General features: G+C 50.5%; 1 protein-coding gene across 1 annotated transcript; it reads left to right on the forward strand.

The window, feature by feature from the left end:
- The first annotated feature begins 224 nt into the window (after positions 1 to 224).
- Positions 225 to 1411, forward strand: LOC103638939 (glycine cleavage system H protein 2, mitochondrial). The gene is made up of 3 exons (XM_008661731.3): positions 225 to 329; positions 786 to 956; positions 1044 to 1411. Exons 1-3 carry the CDS (start codon positions 240 to 242, stop codon positions 1161 to 1163), a joined length of 381 nt encoding a protein of 126 aa, XP_008659953.2. The 5' UTR covers positions 225 to 239; the 3' UTR covers positions 1164 to 1411.
- Positions 1412 to 15164: the final 13753 nt, after the last annotated feature.

Here is a 15164-nt window from a genome sequence, read left to right on the forward strand (position 1 = left end):
CCTTTGGTAAAACTGTGCTTCAGTACAGTTTTTTTGTTGTGGGGTTTGTTCTGCAACTATAAAATGTGGCTGAGAAAAAAATGACATTTGTTTTTTTGTATCAAATAGACTGGTGGTTTCAAAAAGTCACTGGTTTGGGTTGGTGTACTACTTTCTGTGTGCATTGTTGCCCCCCACAATGCCACTTCAATACATACAATACAACTGATGATGCGCCACACGTTACCCCCTTTTTTTCAATGCCGAAGGATCTGAAGTATGCTGACTCTCATGAATGGGTGAAAGTGGAGGGTGATTCAGCAACCGTGGGGATTACTGACTATGCCCAGGTTAGCACGTTCATATTTCTATTGCTGTGAGTTTAGAGTGTGAGGCAATACTAGGTGTTAGTGTTAGGCCCTCCATATGTTAGGTTGTCTGGTGCTGTAGTTCTCATCTACACTGATATGCATACTGCATCCAATCTGTTGCCAAGACATCAAGTTCTAATATATTTTATCATGTTCAGTATGCATATGTTAGTGAAGGGCAAGCTTATAGTGTAGTAGTGAAAGCTGAGAGCTGCCTTACTGAGTCACCAGGTCGCTGGTTTCAAGTGGCCTCTCTGCATTTGTGCCTCCTCCAGCACTAGGTCTCGTCTTTTCAGTATATATATATGTGAGGCTTGCCTCGGTTTATCGCTTCCCTAGACTCCACTCATGTGGGAGCCCTCATCACTAGGTCTGTCCAGTATACAACATTAGGGTTTGCATTGCTTAAAATTGTTTATTGCTTTTGGCGTCCAGCGTGCTTTGGGTGAGCTTGTTTATGTGGAGCTACCAGAAGTTGGCATCAGTGTATCCCAGGGAAAGACCTTTGCTGCTCTTGAGAGTGTGAAGGCAGCCAGCGATACCTATTCACCAGTGTCTGGAGAGGTGGTTGAAGTGAACGAGAAACTAAGTGACTTGCCTGGATTGGTAAGTGTTGCAACTCATATTAGCCAGAACTTATCTGAACATAAACTTCCGTGGGTACATTAGTCAATGATTATCATTTCTGGTTAGGTGAATACAAGTCCATATGAGAAGGGATGGCTTATCAAGGTCAAGCTCAGCAATTCAGGTGAGCTCAATTCGCTCATGGATGATGATAAGTACTCGAAATTCTGCGAAGGCAACCATTGAAGAAATCAGAGTGTCTTCTGAAGACCAGGACCTGTTTTTCAAGCTTTATCACTGGTTATGGTCTGGAGACCAGCTGTGACAAATTGGCAAGGTTCATCACAAGGAATAAATGTTAGGATTTGCCAATCCTACAAGGGCATGGGAAATCCAAGTTTGTGTTGTCAATGACGTGGTCATATTTGATATTTCTTTGTAGTTGTAATCTCGTGAATTCCTTCTTTTTTCTTAAAAATGACTCTTTTTGATTCCTCTATGCAAATTTCTTGGTGCTTTTGCGAATGGTTCAGATTCTTCAGCATTATTACCGCGCACAGTGAGCAAACATGGGACTCATGCGTTTATACATAGAGATTGCACCATCAGATATCCTGATTCGCTAAAATGGTATTTCCAATGTCAAAAAATTTGCAAGAAATACCAAACTCTTCCAAGTGGGAATTCAAAGATCAAAAGAATATTTAAATTATACATTGACTGATAAATGCACGCAGTGTTTAGTGAATCTTATGACAATTCAATTCTTGATTTGGATTGGAACATCTTTTGAATGTGGGAATTCAACCTTAGTTTGTATATGTTGTGAAAAAGCTACTGAGATGTTTGATGTAAAAAAGAGCTACTAAGATGTTTGGTTCAAACTATTGTGAGTTGACCACTTAAACAAACTATATATTATGTATTTTGTTTATCTATATCTCTTAATCAATATATCTAATTTAAAAACCGATTTCTCGTATAGGTTAATTTTTTTAAATTTTTTTATTAAAAATATTTTTATTTCATTTATTATAACATTTATTTAATTTTAGTTTCTATTTGCCATCTCTGTTTATTAATATAACGAATTTGAATAAGCAACAAAAATAAGGTCTTAAGTTGTTTTAAAATTTGTACTTAAAAAGTTGTTTTTTTTAAATAGCTGTAGAAAAGTTAAGTTTCTTTGGTTTAGCTTCTGCTTTTTCAAGGAAGAAGATTTCAAAATTTAAATCAAACACACTCTTTATGTCGATAGTTCTGGAACAAGCAGAAATCAAAGCCAATCAATGGCATTTGGAGCACTGCACCTTCAGCTAATATGTTAGACGAAAAATATCTAGAACCGTGAAAGAATTTCTACAAATTTGTCTGTTGATTTGTTGAATTATGATACACTCAGAACTCCGCATCACATCCCAATAATCTCTACTACTTACCCCGCAAAGTCCATTCTCATTCTCATTCCTCCGTACAACCCACGTATAGCTAAAATTAAAAAAAACACACATGTCCAAAGCCAATCAATGGCATTTGCAGCACTGCACCTTCAGCTAATATGTTAGATGAAAAATATCTAGAACCGTGAAAGAATTTCTACAAATTTGTCTGTTGATTTGTTGAATTATGATACACTCAGAACTCCGCATCACATCCCAATAATCTCTACTACTTAGAGCAACTCCAAAACGATGTTAAAATTTTTACCCCAAAAACTGATTATTAAGAGTAATCTAAAAAGTTTTAAAACTGAATAATGATGGGTACTCCAACAGTTACTCTAAATGTGACATGTGGCGCAATCTGTACAGTTGTCGGGAGGTTGTGGATGATCCGATACGTTGATGAATGGATTGGGGAGGGATGAAACACACCAAAATATGAGGGAGAGGAGGTTGTGGATGCGAGATACCAATTTTTTGAGGAAAGAATGAGGGAGCTGTTGAGCAAGAAAAACCACTGTTCTTAACTAATATCTATTTTGGGGTTAGTTTACACATTCTTTTGGAGTTGCTCTTACCCCGCAAAGCCCATTCCCATTCTCATTCCCACATACAGCCCACGTATAGCTAAAATTAAAAAAAACTTAAAAAATGAACCAACGAGCAACAAATATTAGAGAACAGTGATAGTAGCTAGCTAATTTGCTAAAAATAGCTAATGGTTGAACTATTAAATAGATTGTTTGGATGGCTTCAACTAATTTTAGTAGCTAAGTATTAGCTTTGTGTTTTGGCCATAGATGACTTGTTGAGGGATGATCCCATGGTCATTTATATGTTTCCAATTTGTGTTTTTATTAAATCATTGTCTAATTGGTGTCAGGTCTTCTTCCATGGGCGGTGCTCTGGAGCACCTGATTGTCTCACGTATTTGACCAGCAACAGGGGACGAAGATTGTCGACTGGTGGTCTCACGTCGATAGATCATAACTTAAGTTTTTTTTGTAGATCTTGGTGCTATTTCATCTGATACGTCATGTTTCAGTGATTAATTTATAGTGAACCTGTAAGATGTAAAATGACCTTTATGACAGAACCAGCTGCAAGAACAGAGTATTCTGAGGAACCTTTGTTGAAGTAAATGTAATCGAGTTTCCTAGCAATCTTGTTCCTGCTGGTATCATATTTCTTTGAGCTAATCTTGTTCATCAGTTTTATATGGCTCTTGCTATGAACAGAAGCTATGTACTTGTCCGGATTTTGTATATTATAGTGATGTTTGCACTCTCCATCCGTTTTCAGTTCTATTGTTACTTCCGTTGCAACGCACAGGCACTCACCTAGTATATATAGAAGCAATGTACGAACAACTATGTAGTCACGCTTAAACCTCACCATTTAGGTGAGGCTACCAACGAGTCGGCCACTTGTACTACCAGCTTGAGGACACATGGTGACGCGAGACAAGAGGAAGGGGCGAAGAGGATAGTGAGATAGGCTACGAAAGTGTAAAGGGAGGTTAGAGGTGACAGAAATAGCGGAGGAGGAGGTACTATACGCCGCAGGGACCAAGCTAACCACGCGCGCCAGCCCTGCCATTGACACCCTCGATGTAGCCCACACCTGCTGCGGAGCACGGGCCAGGACCAGGAGACAGGCGTGTGGAGGGGCAGTGCAAGTGCAAGGCGGAGGGAGACGAGGATCTCAGCGACAATTTGGTGGCGGTCAGTTTATATGGCTTGGCAGGGTGATAGACCCATAATGACCCCAATCGAACGGTTGATATTGCAAGCTTGCGGAAACTAACGATTAGCATACTAACGGACTATTATGTTGCCTGATCAGTTGCCAGCGGTTTCTCCTGCAGATTTTGTGTTAGACATAGAGATGGGCTAAACTTCCAGCATAGCACAGGTTCATCTTCATTCCGAGCAAACCACGCAGACCTACTCTAACTATACCATATCAGCAAAACTACATCTCATGTTTTTGGAATTCATTCGATGCTAGACATTTTTTCCCTAGTGGGCTCCGTCCGCTAGACCCAATCCATCGTCTGCCCCTTTCCCCTCCGTAGGACCTTGCAACCGACTGGATAAGCTTCTCTATCTCAGGAGCACAGTGCGTAAAAGAACGAGTCCAGAAGCTGTAGCGTGGGTTATGCACAAACACACTCCGTTTTCTTCAAGTCACTTATGTTTATGCGTTTCAAATAGTCAAGGTAGCATACCTTTATCAGTTCCCCGAGGATGAGGCCGGTTGACAATTAACTTTTCCAGAAGAACCCTTGTTATCTGCTCTTGGCCAATTTCCTCTGTTCCAATTGAGTACGTAGTCAAAAAGAGATTTCATGGATGCAAATGACGCTGAAATTTCAAATGATAAGGGCTAGTTTGTGAACCCTATTTTTCAAGTGATTTTTATTTTACTAAGGGCTAGTTTATCCCTTAAAAAAATGAGGTTCCCAAACTAACGTTAAAAGAAATTAATTCATTTTTCCTTAGGAAAATAAAAATCCCTTTGGGAAATAAAGGGAGTGTTTGGTTTAAGGAATCCCTCAATCCAAAATGAGGTAGAGCATTATAGGTCAATTCTTCAAATTTGGTGTAATGATATCATTCCTCACATTAGTACTAACTAACTATAGGGAATGAGATGGTGATGGATCAACTTATTCAATTCCACAAATCAAACAAAAAAATGAGGAGTTAGAAGATGATGGACTAGTTAATTTCTAAAATCAAACACCCTAAAAATTAACAAACTAGCTCTAAAGGAGCGAAGTGTCTGGAGGGCCTAAATACCTGGGTTGCCTCGGCAAACAGGTACAGAATGATGTAGTGGGTATGGCTATTTGGATAGCGAAGCTGGTTAGCAATCGCATTGAGAATAATGTAGCGGCCTTTTGTGTCCATAGCCATTACAAGGTTTCTGAACATCTAAGTAGCTGTTCCACTTTTGAATATCTCCATTTGACTTTAGTTAATTTGTGCTGGTGCTGATGCATTCCCTATTGCTAATCAATTTCTGAATAAGACTTCGAAGATTAGATAACAAAGCAACACGAAGAAGCTCCTGCAACAGAAACAAAAGAATTGAATAATCCTTTGTAGATGATATCCAACCAGAACATACAAATCAAGTTGAAAATTCAACGAAAAGAGTTGAACTAACGCATGGCTTGGATGTCCTATTATTCTAATAAAATATGTGGTAGGGTTCTACCAGAGATCTCTCTCAATCGGTTGGGGTGAATGAGGGAAGAGTGAAGACATGGCAGTGCTGGGGCGCCATCGATGTGAGGAGGAGGCGCGATACTGTTCACCCGCGGATGAACAGTGCGTAGAGAGAGAGAGGGGGAGAGAGAGATTAGGTCACGGTGATCTCAGCTCCCTCAAGAAGCTAGAAACTAGATATGTTTCTGCTTGCTTATAGGAGAGCCCTTTACAGATTACTTGTGGCAACAACTAATATACAATCAGTCCTTATGTGCAAACGTGCAAACGAGTTTCTTATTCCATTAGACCATGATCTAATTGTAGATATAATCGTGATTTGTTAGGGATTTTCTATAAATATATATGAGCTGGTGGTGGAAGGGTTTTAAGTGTTAAATGTGATACATGGTTCAATCATAATCTAACGGACCAGGAACCTCGCTTGCACGTTTGCGCCCATGAAGAGCTCGGCCTTCTGGACAGCGTCAAGATTGCACGCGTGGCAGAGAACGACATTGAACCTGTTTGGGGTAATTGATTGATCCCTCAGGCTAACCCTAATGGGTAGCTATATGGTGATGTACATGGCCACATGGGCCTAGACACATGGCATATACTCTAACACCCCCGCAGTCTGAACATCCGTCGCAGCGGAGTTCACAGACTGGACTCAAAAGGAAGACAAAGGAAGACGTACACCACACCGTACATCACGCTATAGGATCCCCCCACAGCCGCAACTAGCCACTACTGATGTTGAGGCTGGAGCGAAACTCGGCGAAGGTCGAGGACGGAAGGCCCTTGGTGAAGATATCAACAAACTGGGAGGTGGTCGGGACGTGAAGGACCCGAACAGCACCGGCGGCGACATAATCGCGGACGAAGTGTAGATCGATCTCTACATGCTTGGTCCGCTGATGCTGCACCGGGTTGGTGGAGAGGTAGACGGCGCTGACGTTGTCGCAGTAGACCAATGTGCTCCTGGAGAGGGGACTGTGGAGCTCGGCGAGGAGCTACCGGAGCCACGCAGCCTCCGCCACGCCGTTGGCCACAACACGGTACTCCGCCTCGGCACTCGAGCGGGAGACGACTGGCTGGCGCTTCGACGACCAGGACACCAGGTTGCCACCAAAGAAGACGGCGAAGCCAGAGGTGGAGCGCCGAGTGTCCGGGCACCCGACCCAGTCAGCGTCGGTGTAGACGACCAGCTCGGAGGAGGTAGACCGGTGGAGAAGTAGCCCGTAGTCGACGGTGCCCCGGAGGTAGCGGAGGAGGCGTTTGAGAGCCGCGAGGTGGGGCTCTCGGGGGTCGTGCATATGGAGACAGACCTGCTGCACGGCGTAGGAGATGTCCGGCCTAGTGAAGGTGAGGTACTGAAGGGCACCGACAAGGCTCCTGTACCCGGTAGGGTCCTCGACTGAGTCACCCGTGTCCTCAGATAGCTTCGCCTGCGTGTCGACTGGGGTAGAGCAGGGCTTGCAGTCAATCATCTTGGCCCGTTCCAGAATGTCAAGAGTGTACTACCGCTGGTGAAGTAGGAGTCCTGAGGGCTGAGGCTCAGCAGTGACCCCCAGGAAATGGTGAAGCACGCCCAGATCCTTGACCGGAAACTCCCGTTGGAGCGCGTCGACGAGGCGGCGAAGAAGTGACTGACTGGAGGCAGTGAGGACAATGTCATCCACGTAGAGGAGCAAGTAGGCAGTCTCTGCTCCATGATGGTGGACAAACAGAGACGTGTCGGACTTGGCCTCCACGAAGCCCAGTGTCACGAGGTACGTAGCCAGTTTGGAGTGCCACGCCCGAGGGGCCTGCTTGAGGCCGTAGAGGGACCTGTTGAGCCGGCAGACCATGTCAGGGCGAGAGGAGTCCACGAATCCCGCCGGCTGACAGCAGTAGACGGTCTCGGTGAGGGCGCCGTGCAGGAAGGCGTTCTTGACGTCGAGCTGGTGAACTGGCCAGGAGCGAGCAAGGGCCAGCGAGAGCATCGTGTGAACGGTGGTCGGCTTCACAACCGAGCTGAAGGTCTCATCGTAGTCGACTCTGGGCGCTGAGTGAAGCCCCGAAGGACCCAGCGAGCCTTGTACAGCTCCAGGGAACCATAGGCCCGCCGCTTGTGCGTCCAGATCCACTTGCCGGTGACGACGTTGGTGTCGGGCGGACGGGGCACCAGATCCCATGTCTGGTTGGCGACGAGCGCCGCGTACTCCTCCTCCATCGCTCGACGCCAGTGGGGGTCCAGCAGGGCGGTGCGGACGGAGGAGGGTACCGGAGAAACCTGCGAGTCTCCGGTCGTGGCCGCCAGGACTCAGGGCCGTAGGGTACCAGCCGCGTGCCGCGTCACCATCGGGTGGACGTGCTGCGGGTCGCGGTGAAGGAGCGGTGGGTGGTACACCGGCGTCCCGACACGTGCCGCGGGTGGCTGCGGCGGAGGTGTAGGTGTCCCTGGCGGGGACTGGGCCACCGACGGTGACGGCGACGGCGGCGGCTGAGGGGCGAACCCCGGCGGCGGCAATCGGCACTGGTAGACCCGCACCGGCTGGGCGAAGCGAGCCGGAGGGGTTGGTACCAACGGCCCCGTAGGCGGTGCAGTCCCACCACCCCCGCTCGGCCCGGGGGCGATCGAAGACGGGGCGCCGCGTAGAGGCGACACCACCGTAGGCGACACCACCGGACCCGGGCAAGGCACCGGCCCGAGAGTAGGACCGACAGGTGGTGAGCGAGGACCTGCAGACAGTGAAGAGGTCAAGGTCAGGGTCGGAGGAGGGTGGTGTGGTGGTGGAGTAGGGAAATGCGGACTCATCAAACACCACATGACGAGAGATGAGGATCCGGCGAGAGGAGAGGTCAAGGCAGCGGTAGCCCTTGTGGTCCGGGGAGTACCCGAGAAACACACAGAGGGTGGAACGGGGTGCTAGCTTGTGAGGAGCAGTGGCAGCGGTGTTCGGGTAGCAAACACACCCGAAGACACGGAGGTGGTCATAGCGCGGAGGGGAACCGAAGAGTGCCCGGTGAGGAGTGGGGGCCGGGCACGCAGTAGAAGGGAGACGGTTGAGGAGGTAAGTAGATGTGTGGAGGGCCTCGGCCCACAAACGTACCGGGAGGTGCGCCTGGAGAAGAAGAGTGCGGATGGTGTCGTTGGTCGTGCGGATCATGCGCTCAGCCTTACCGTTCTGGGAGGAGGTATACGGGCAAGACATCCGCAACTGCATCCCATGGGAGAGAAAGAAGTCACGGGAGGCAGAGTTATCGAACTCACGACCGTTGTCACACTGAACGGCCTTAATGGTGAGGCCGAACTGAGTGGACACCCAGGCGAAGAAGTGACGGAGGGTGGGGAAAGTCTCAGACTTGGCACGCAACGGAAACGTCCACACATAATGAGAAAAATCATCAAGCACGACAAGATAGTATTTGTAACCCGACATACTAGTAATGGGAGAAGTCCACAAATCGCAGCGTACAAGATCAAAAGCATGAGTAGCATGCGAGGAAGAAGAGGAAAATGGAAGACGAACAAGGCGGCCTAACTGGCACGCATGACATAAATGCTCCTCAGGGGATCGAGTACATGGGATAGTGGCACTACGAGTAAGCTGCATCAAGGCATCGCGTCCGAGGTGACCAAGGCGACGATGCCAGGTGGTAGAAGACGTGGTGGCAGCAAAAACAGCAGCTGTGTCCGGTGGCGACGACGAAGAAGATGTGGCGTGCGGAAGTCGAATGGTGTAGAGGGGGCCGGTGCTCTCACATCGGAGGAGGGGGCGCCGAGTTGCCGAGTCCTTCACAGTAAGACCAGAGGAGTCAAACTCAACAGAACAAGAATTATCAGTAGTAAACCGACGAATAGAAAGTAGATTGTGGACCAAAGAAGGAGCGACAAGAACATCGGGCATGCGAAAAGAGCCAGGAGGGCCGACGGCACCCACAGATGTGACAGGGAGACACGAGCCATTCGCCACCATGATGGACGAAAGGAGAGAGGAAGGAGGAGGGCGCACAAAGGTGAGTATACCAGGGTCCGGAGTGGTGTGGTAGGTAGCACCGGTGTCCGCGATCCACTCGGGACCCAGTGGTGGAGTCAGAGTGGGAGTCTGGAAGGCAACCAGGGCGGTCGCGTCCCAACCAACCAGCCCAGACGGTGGAGTAGCTGGCGGCGTGGGCCACGATGAAGCGGCAGGCGACGGAGTCCAGGGTGACGGAGAGGCGACGGCCAACCCCGGCGGCGAGGTGAACCCCGGCTGTGCACCAGCGAACATGGCCACCGAGGGACGAGCCTCAGAAACAGGCCCCTGGAACGGCCACATGGAGATGCGCCCTGACCACGGTTGGTGGAAAGTGGGCCAAGGTGCACCCTGCTGGGGTCCCGGTGTCGGTGCACTGCCACGGGCACCACCGCCGGGACCAGCACCACCCCCACCACCGCGGCGACGACCACCACCGCCCCCCCCCCCCCCGCCGCCACCGCGACCCCCGCCACCCATGTTCGGCCCGGGGGGACGATGGCCTGACGGAGCAGGAGGACGGGTCGGGGTGAGAGCCGCCAGAGCTGTCGAGGAGGACGAGGACCCTGGGCCAGAGATCAAGGTAGCCTGAGCACCCAGAGTGATCTCCAGGGCGAGGTCGTCACGGACCTAGAGAAAGGTAGGGAAGGGGCGCTCGCGCATGAGCAACGACCGGAGGTGGGTGTAGCGATCACTGAGGCCGCGGAGGACGTTGAGGACTAGGTTGCGGTCCTCCACGGGGCAGCTCAGATCGCCAAGTGAGTCCGCCATGATCTTCATCTTGCGGCAGTACTCACTGACGCTAAGGCCCCCTGGACGAAGGTGCGGAAGGCTGCGTCAAGACGGAGAGCCCGGGCCTCGGCGTTGCCCAGAAACTGGCCCTCGATGGCAAGCCAAACAGCCCGAGCGTGAGGGAGGTTCCGGAGGAGGCTGTGGAGGTCAACAGAGATCGTCCGCACGATCCAAGTGAGCACGATGCTGTCAAGGCGCACCCACGCGGCGGTCGGCGCCAGCGCTGGCGGGGTCGCAGAGGACGTGGTCATCCAGAGCGTAGCGGCGAAGGGTGAGGAGTAGTAAGTCCCGCCAGCGTGCGTAGGACGACGACTCTAGCTCGAGGACGACAGGAACCATGAGGCGGATGTTCTGGACACTTCCAGCCTGAAGGTGGAGCTGAGCCACGAGCGGGTCAGCCGGGTCATGCCACAGCACCGTGGGGATGGTGCGGGGTCCGGTTCCGACGATCGGTGCGGTCGGGACGCCGTACATTCCGCCCACGGTGTCAGAGGAGGTGACCCCGCCGTCGTGGGTCGCAGGCGAGGCGAGGAGCTGTTCCGCCGCGGCAATCTGAGCAACGATAGCATCGGCGGCCTCACGCTCGCGCTCCCACACGAGAGCTGCTTCCCGCAAACGGGCCTGTCGCGCCGCGTGCTCCGCACGGGCAACAGTCAGGGCGGCGACGGTGTATCCCTGGTGGGCGACCGGTGGAGGAGGCGGCGGATCGACGACAGGCGGTGGATCGACGACCAGCGACAGGGGGATTGGCGGGGGAGGGTCCTCCGGACCGGCAACCCCCGCGGGAGGCACATCCGCCACAACCGCAAGGACCGATGCAGGGCCCGTCGCGGTGAGGGACCCACCGGCGACGATGGGCTCTGTCCCCCACAGTGGCCTGAGCACAGCAGCGGCGACAGGAGGGACGGCAGCGGGTCTGCCAGGAGATGCAGCCTGTACCCAGGAAGAGAGGGGAGGGAACTCGACATCCATGGGAGCAGGGCGTGGACGTCGGGGTCTTCGGTCGGTCCTGGGCGTTGCGCGCGGTCGCAGGGCGTCAATCTGCGCGGGCTCCTGGCTTCGGGCGCGGCAGGGGCGCGTCGGGGAGGCTGCAGGGGGCGCGGGCGAGGTGGAGCGTGTGCGCGCTCAGGGGCGTCGTGGGCGCACCTGGCGCGGCGCGGCTCCTGGCGGGGCCGGGCGGGCAGAGCGGCGCGCTGGCGGCGCTCGCCTGGGCGCGGCCCCTGACGGGGGACAGAAGTAGGGCGGCACGGTGCTCTCACGGCTGGGTGAGGGAGAAGGGAGGTGGCGGCTGGAGGGGAGGGAGGGAGGAAACCCTAGATTGATACCATGTTTGGGGTAATTGATTGATCCCTCAGGCTAACCCTAATGGGTAGCTATATGGTGATGTACATGGGCCACATGGGCCTAGACACATGGCATATACTCTAACAGAACCATTCTGTGAAGTCCTGTACCGTGGAGCGGAACTGAAGCCGACCGAGTTTCGCAAGGCGAGAATCCCAGACAGGCGGCCTGAACTGAAGAAGACACAACTCCTTGAAGCGCTCCCATGACGACATCCCAGAGTCCTGCTCGATGGCGTAGACCACGTGTGCGCCGCGCCTCGGATGTGATAGGACGCGAGCCACGTCCGGTCGGAGGCCAATGTCTTCTGGCCGCGGAAGAACTGCTCACATTGATTGAGCCAGTTTACGGGGTCCGCCGAGCAGTCGTACGTCGTGAACTCGAGCATGTAGAATTTTGGTGGAAGCTGATCGCGGCCCAGCTCGGAGCCAGACTGGCCCTGGAACGCCTCATGTGTGGATCGCCTGGAGTAGGCGCCCCACGGGGCGGGGAACAGGGTCCCATCCACCCCTACGTACAGGAGGCCTGGGGCCGATGCTCCTCCAAAGGGCTCTAGGGTGGTAGTGGTTGCCGACGGCTGCGGCACTGCCGTGGTGATTTGCGTCGTAGAAGCGTAGACTGGTGGTGGTGCGGAGCCCAGTACCCATGCCGGAACTAGTGATGGTATTCACTTGTCTCAAATTATGTATGCTTCATATTTGCTTGGTAGAGTTGGAATGATGAATTGCAAGCCTGTTGCATCTCTGAAAGGGAAATGTGCTCTTGAGCCATTTCTATATTGTTTTGGTGATTAGATACACAACACACTAGGTGAGAACTAACAAATGTTGAGCAAAGGTATATCTAGATGGATCAAGGACAAAGATAAGTTCTAGACACTTAGTCAATTGTTTTATGTGCTAAACATGCTTGTATAAGTGCCAGGAACTCAATTAAGTCAAGTCCAAAAGGAGCAAAAGGAGTTCAGCTGAAACAACCAGTATTGCACTAGCTGCGGGTGCACAGGACACTGTCCAGTGCTTAGGCTGGCTCAGCAACGAACTCGCTGCTCTCGGGAATCGCCGAGGACGCTGTGACTAAAATGCACCGGACTATCCGGTGAGCCAACAGCGTCCGCGCCAACAGTCGGCAGCGAGACCAGCGCGCAATCAACGAGCGACGCGTGGCCAGAGACAAGGGTCACAAGGCCGCACCGGACAGTGTCCGGTGCGCCAAGGGGACCGCGGGTGCAACGGTCGACTTCGTCAAACAAGGAAAGAAATCGCGCACTGTTCATGTCCGGTGCGCCAACGGACAGAAGGCAAGAATTGCCTACCAAATGGAGCTCCAACGGCTCCTAGCTGCCTTGGGGCTATAAAAGAGACCCCTAGGCGCATGGAGCAGTAAACCAAGTCTCCATTGAACATCCTTAGACGCCTAGACTCCGCAAGCACGCATCCGGATCATTGTGTTTGAGATTTAAGCACTTGTTGAGTTGTGAACTCGCTACGCTGTGTTTGTGTGCTCGGTTCTTGACTTGTGTGCGTGTCGTTGCTGCGACTCTAGCTCTTGCGTGTGTTTCTATTCCCTCCCTTAGTCTTGTGGTTTTCATTGCGATCAATATTGTAATGGTGAGAGGCTTCAACTTGTGGAGATTCCTCACAAAGGGAAACATCTGCTATAAAGAAGAAAATTGTGTTATTCAACTGGATCATTGGATCACTTGAAAGGGGTTGAGTGCAACCCTCATCCATTGGGACGCCACAACGTGGAAATAGACAAGTTTTCTACTTGACCGAACCACGGGATAAAAATCACTGTGTCACCTAGTGTTATTCTTGTGCGATTCTCTCTACTTCTACTCACTTGATAATTGGTCTAAGTTCAATACTTATCTTGTGAAGAGCAATTAAGTGAATAAGTCATCTCTCTCTAGACATAGCTCCTTGGTTTTGATTCCACTAACAGTTTATAAACCAAGTTTGTGTTGTTTAGTGTAGATTTTTACAGGATCACCTATTCACCCCCTCTACGTGCTCTCAATTGGTATCAAAGCCGTACTCTTCAATCAGGGACTAACCGCCCGCAGAGATGGATTCTAAAGGTAAGGGGATGATGATCAACGACAAGGAGAAGGAGACACTCTACATTGACGAACCAAAAGGCGACAAGCCCACTAACTCAGGATCGAGTCACAAGAAAAGAGATAGGAAGAAGAGGCGCATAAAGAAGATCATTTACTATGACATCAACACCTCCTCTTCTTCACCAAGGGATGACCACGACGAAGACTCTTCGTCGAAAAAGAAAACAGTTAATCAAAACTATTCTTTTGATTATTCTCGCATGCCTTACAATTCGAATGCCCATTTATTATCTATTCCACTCAGAAAACCCCCACACTTTGATGGAGAAGATTATTCGTTTTGGAGTCATAAAATGTGTAGTCACTTATTTTCTCTCCGTCCTAGTATTTGGGAAATTGTTGAAAATGTAATGCATTTCGATAGCACTAACAATCCTATATTTATTAATGAGCAAATACATAAAAATATCCAAGCTACCACGTTTTGTTAGCATCTCCATGCATGGATGAATACAACAAAGTCAGCGGCTTGGACAATGCAAAGCAAATATGGGATACCCTCAAGATCTCTCACGAGGGTAATGACGCCACCATGATTTACAAGATGGAACTGGTAGAAGGCGAGCTGAAGAGGTTCGCCATGATAAGGGGAGAGGAGGCAACTCAAACTTACAACAGGCTCAAGACCTTGGTCAACAAGATTCGAAGCTATGGGAGTACAAGATGGACGGATCATGACGTCGTCCGACTCATGCTAAGGTCATTTATCGTTATTGATCCTCATCTTGTAAATCTTATTCGTGAGAACCCCAGGTACACCAAGATGACGCCCGAGGAAATTCTCGGAAAATTCGTGAGTGGGCGCATGATGGTGAAGGAAGCGAGCTATGTGGATGATCCTGCAAATGGACCGCTTCCTCTCTACGAGTCGCAGCCCGTTGCTCTAAAAGCAACAAGTTGTAAGGAGGCGCTACCTAGCAAGGTAGCACAAGTGGAGGCTGCCGGGCTCAACCAGGACGAAATGGCGCTTATAATCAAGCGCTTCAAGACCACTTTGAAGGAACGTAAGGAATATCCCAACAAGAGCAAGTCCAAGGTAAAACGCTCATGCTTCAAGTGCGGTAAGTCTGGTCATTTTATAGCACAATGTCCCGATAATGACAATGACCAGACACAAGAAAAGAAAGGGAAAAAAGAAAGGAAGAAGAACTACAAGAAAGCAAAGGGCGAGGCGCACATTGGAAAAGAATGAGACTCCGACTGTTCTTCATCCGACTCCGATGATGAAGGACTAGCTGTCTCAGCCTTCAGCAAGGCTTTCCTCTTCCCCAACGAACGCCAAATGTGCCTCATGGCTAAGTAAAAAAAAGGTACGTACACGAGAC

The sequence above is a fragment of the Zea mays genome, chromosome 9, assembly GCF_902167145.1.
Source record: "Zea mays cultivar B73 chromosome 9, Zm-B73-REFERENCE-NAM-5.0, whole genome shotgun sequence".
NCBI lineage: Eukaryota > Viridiplantae > Streptophyta > Magnoliopsida > Poales > Poaceae > Zea > Zea mays.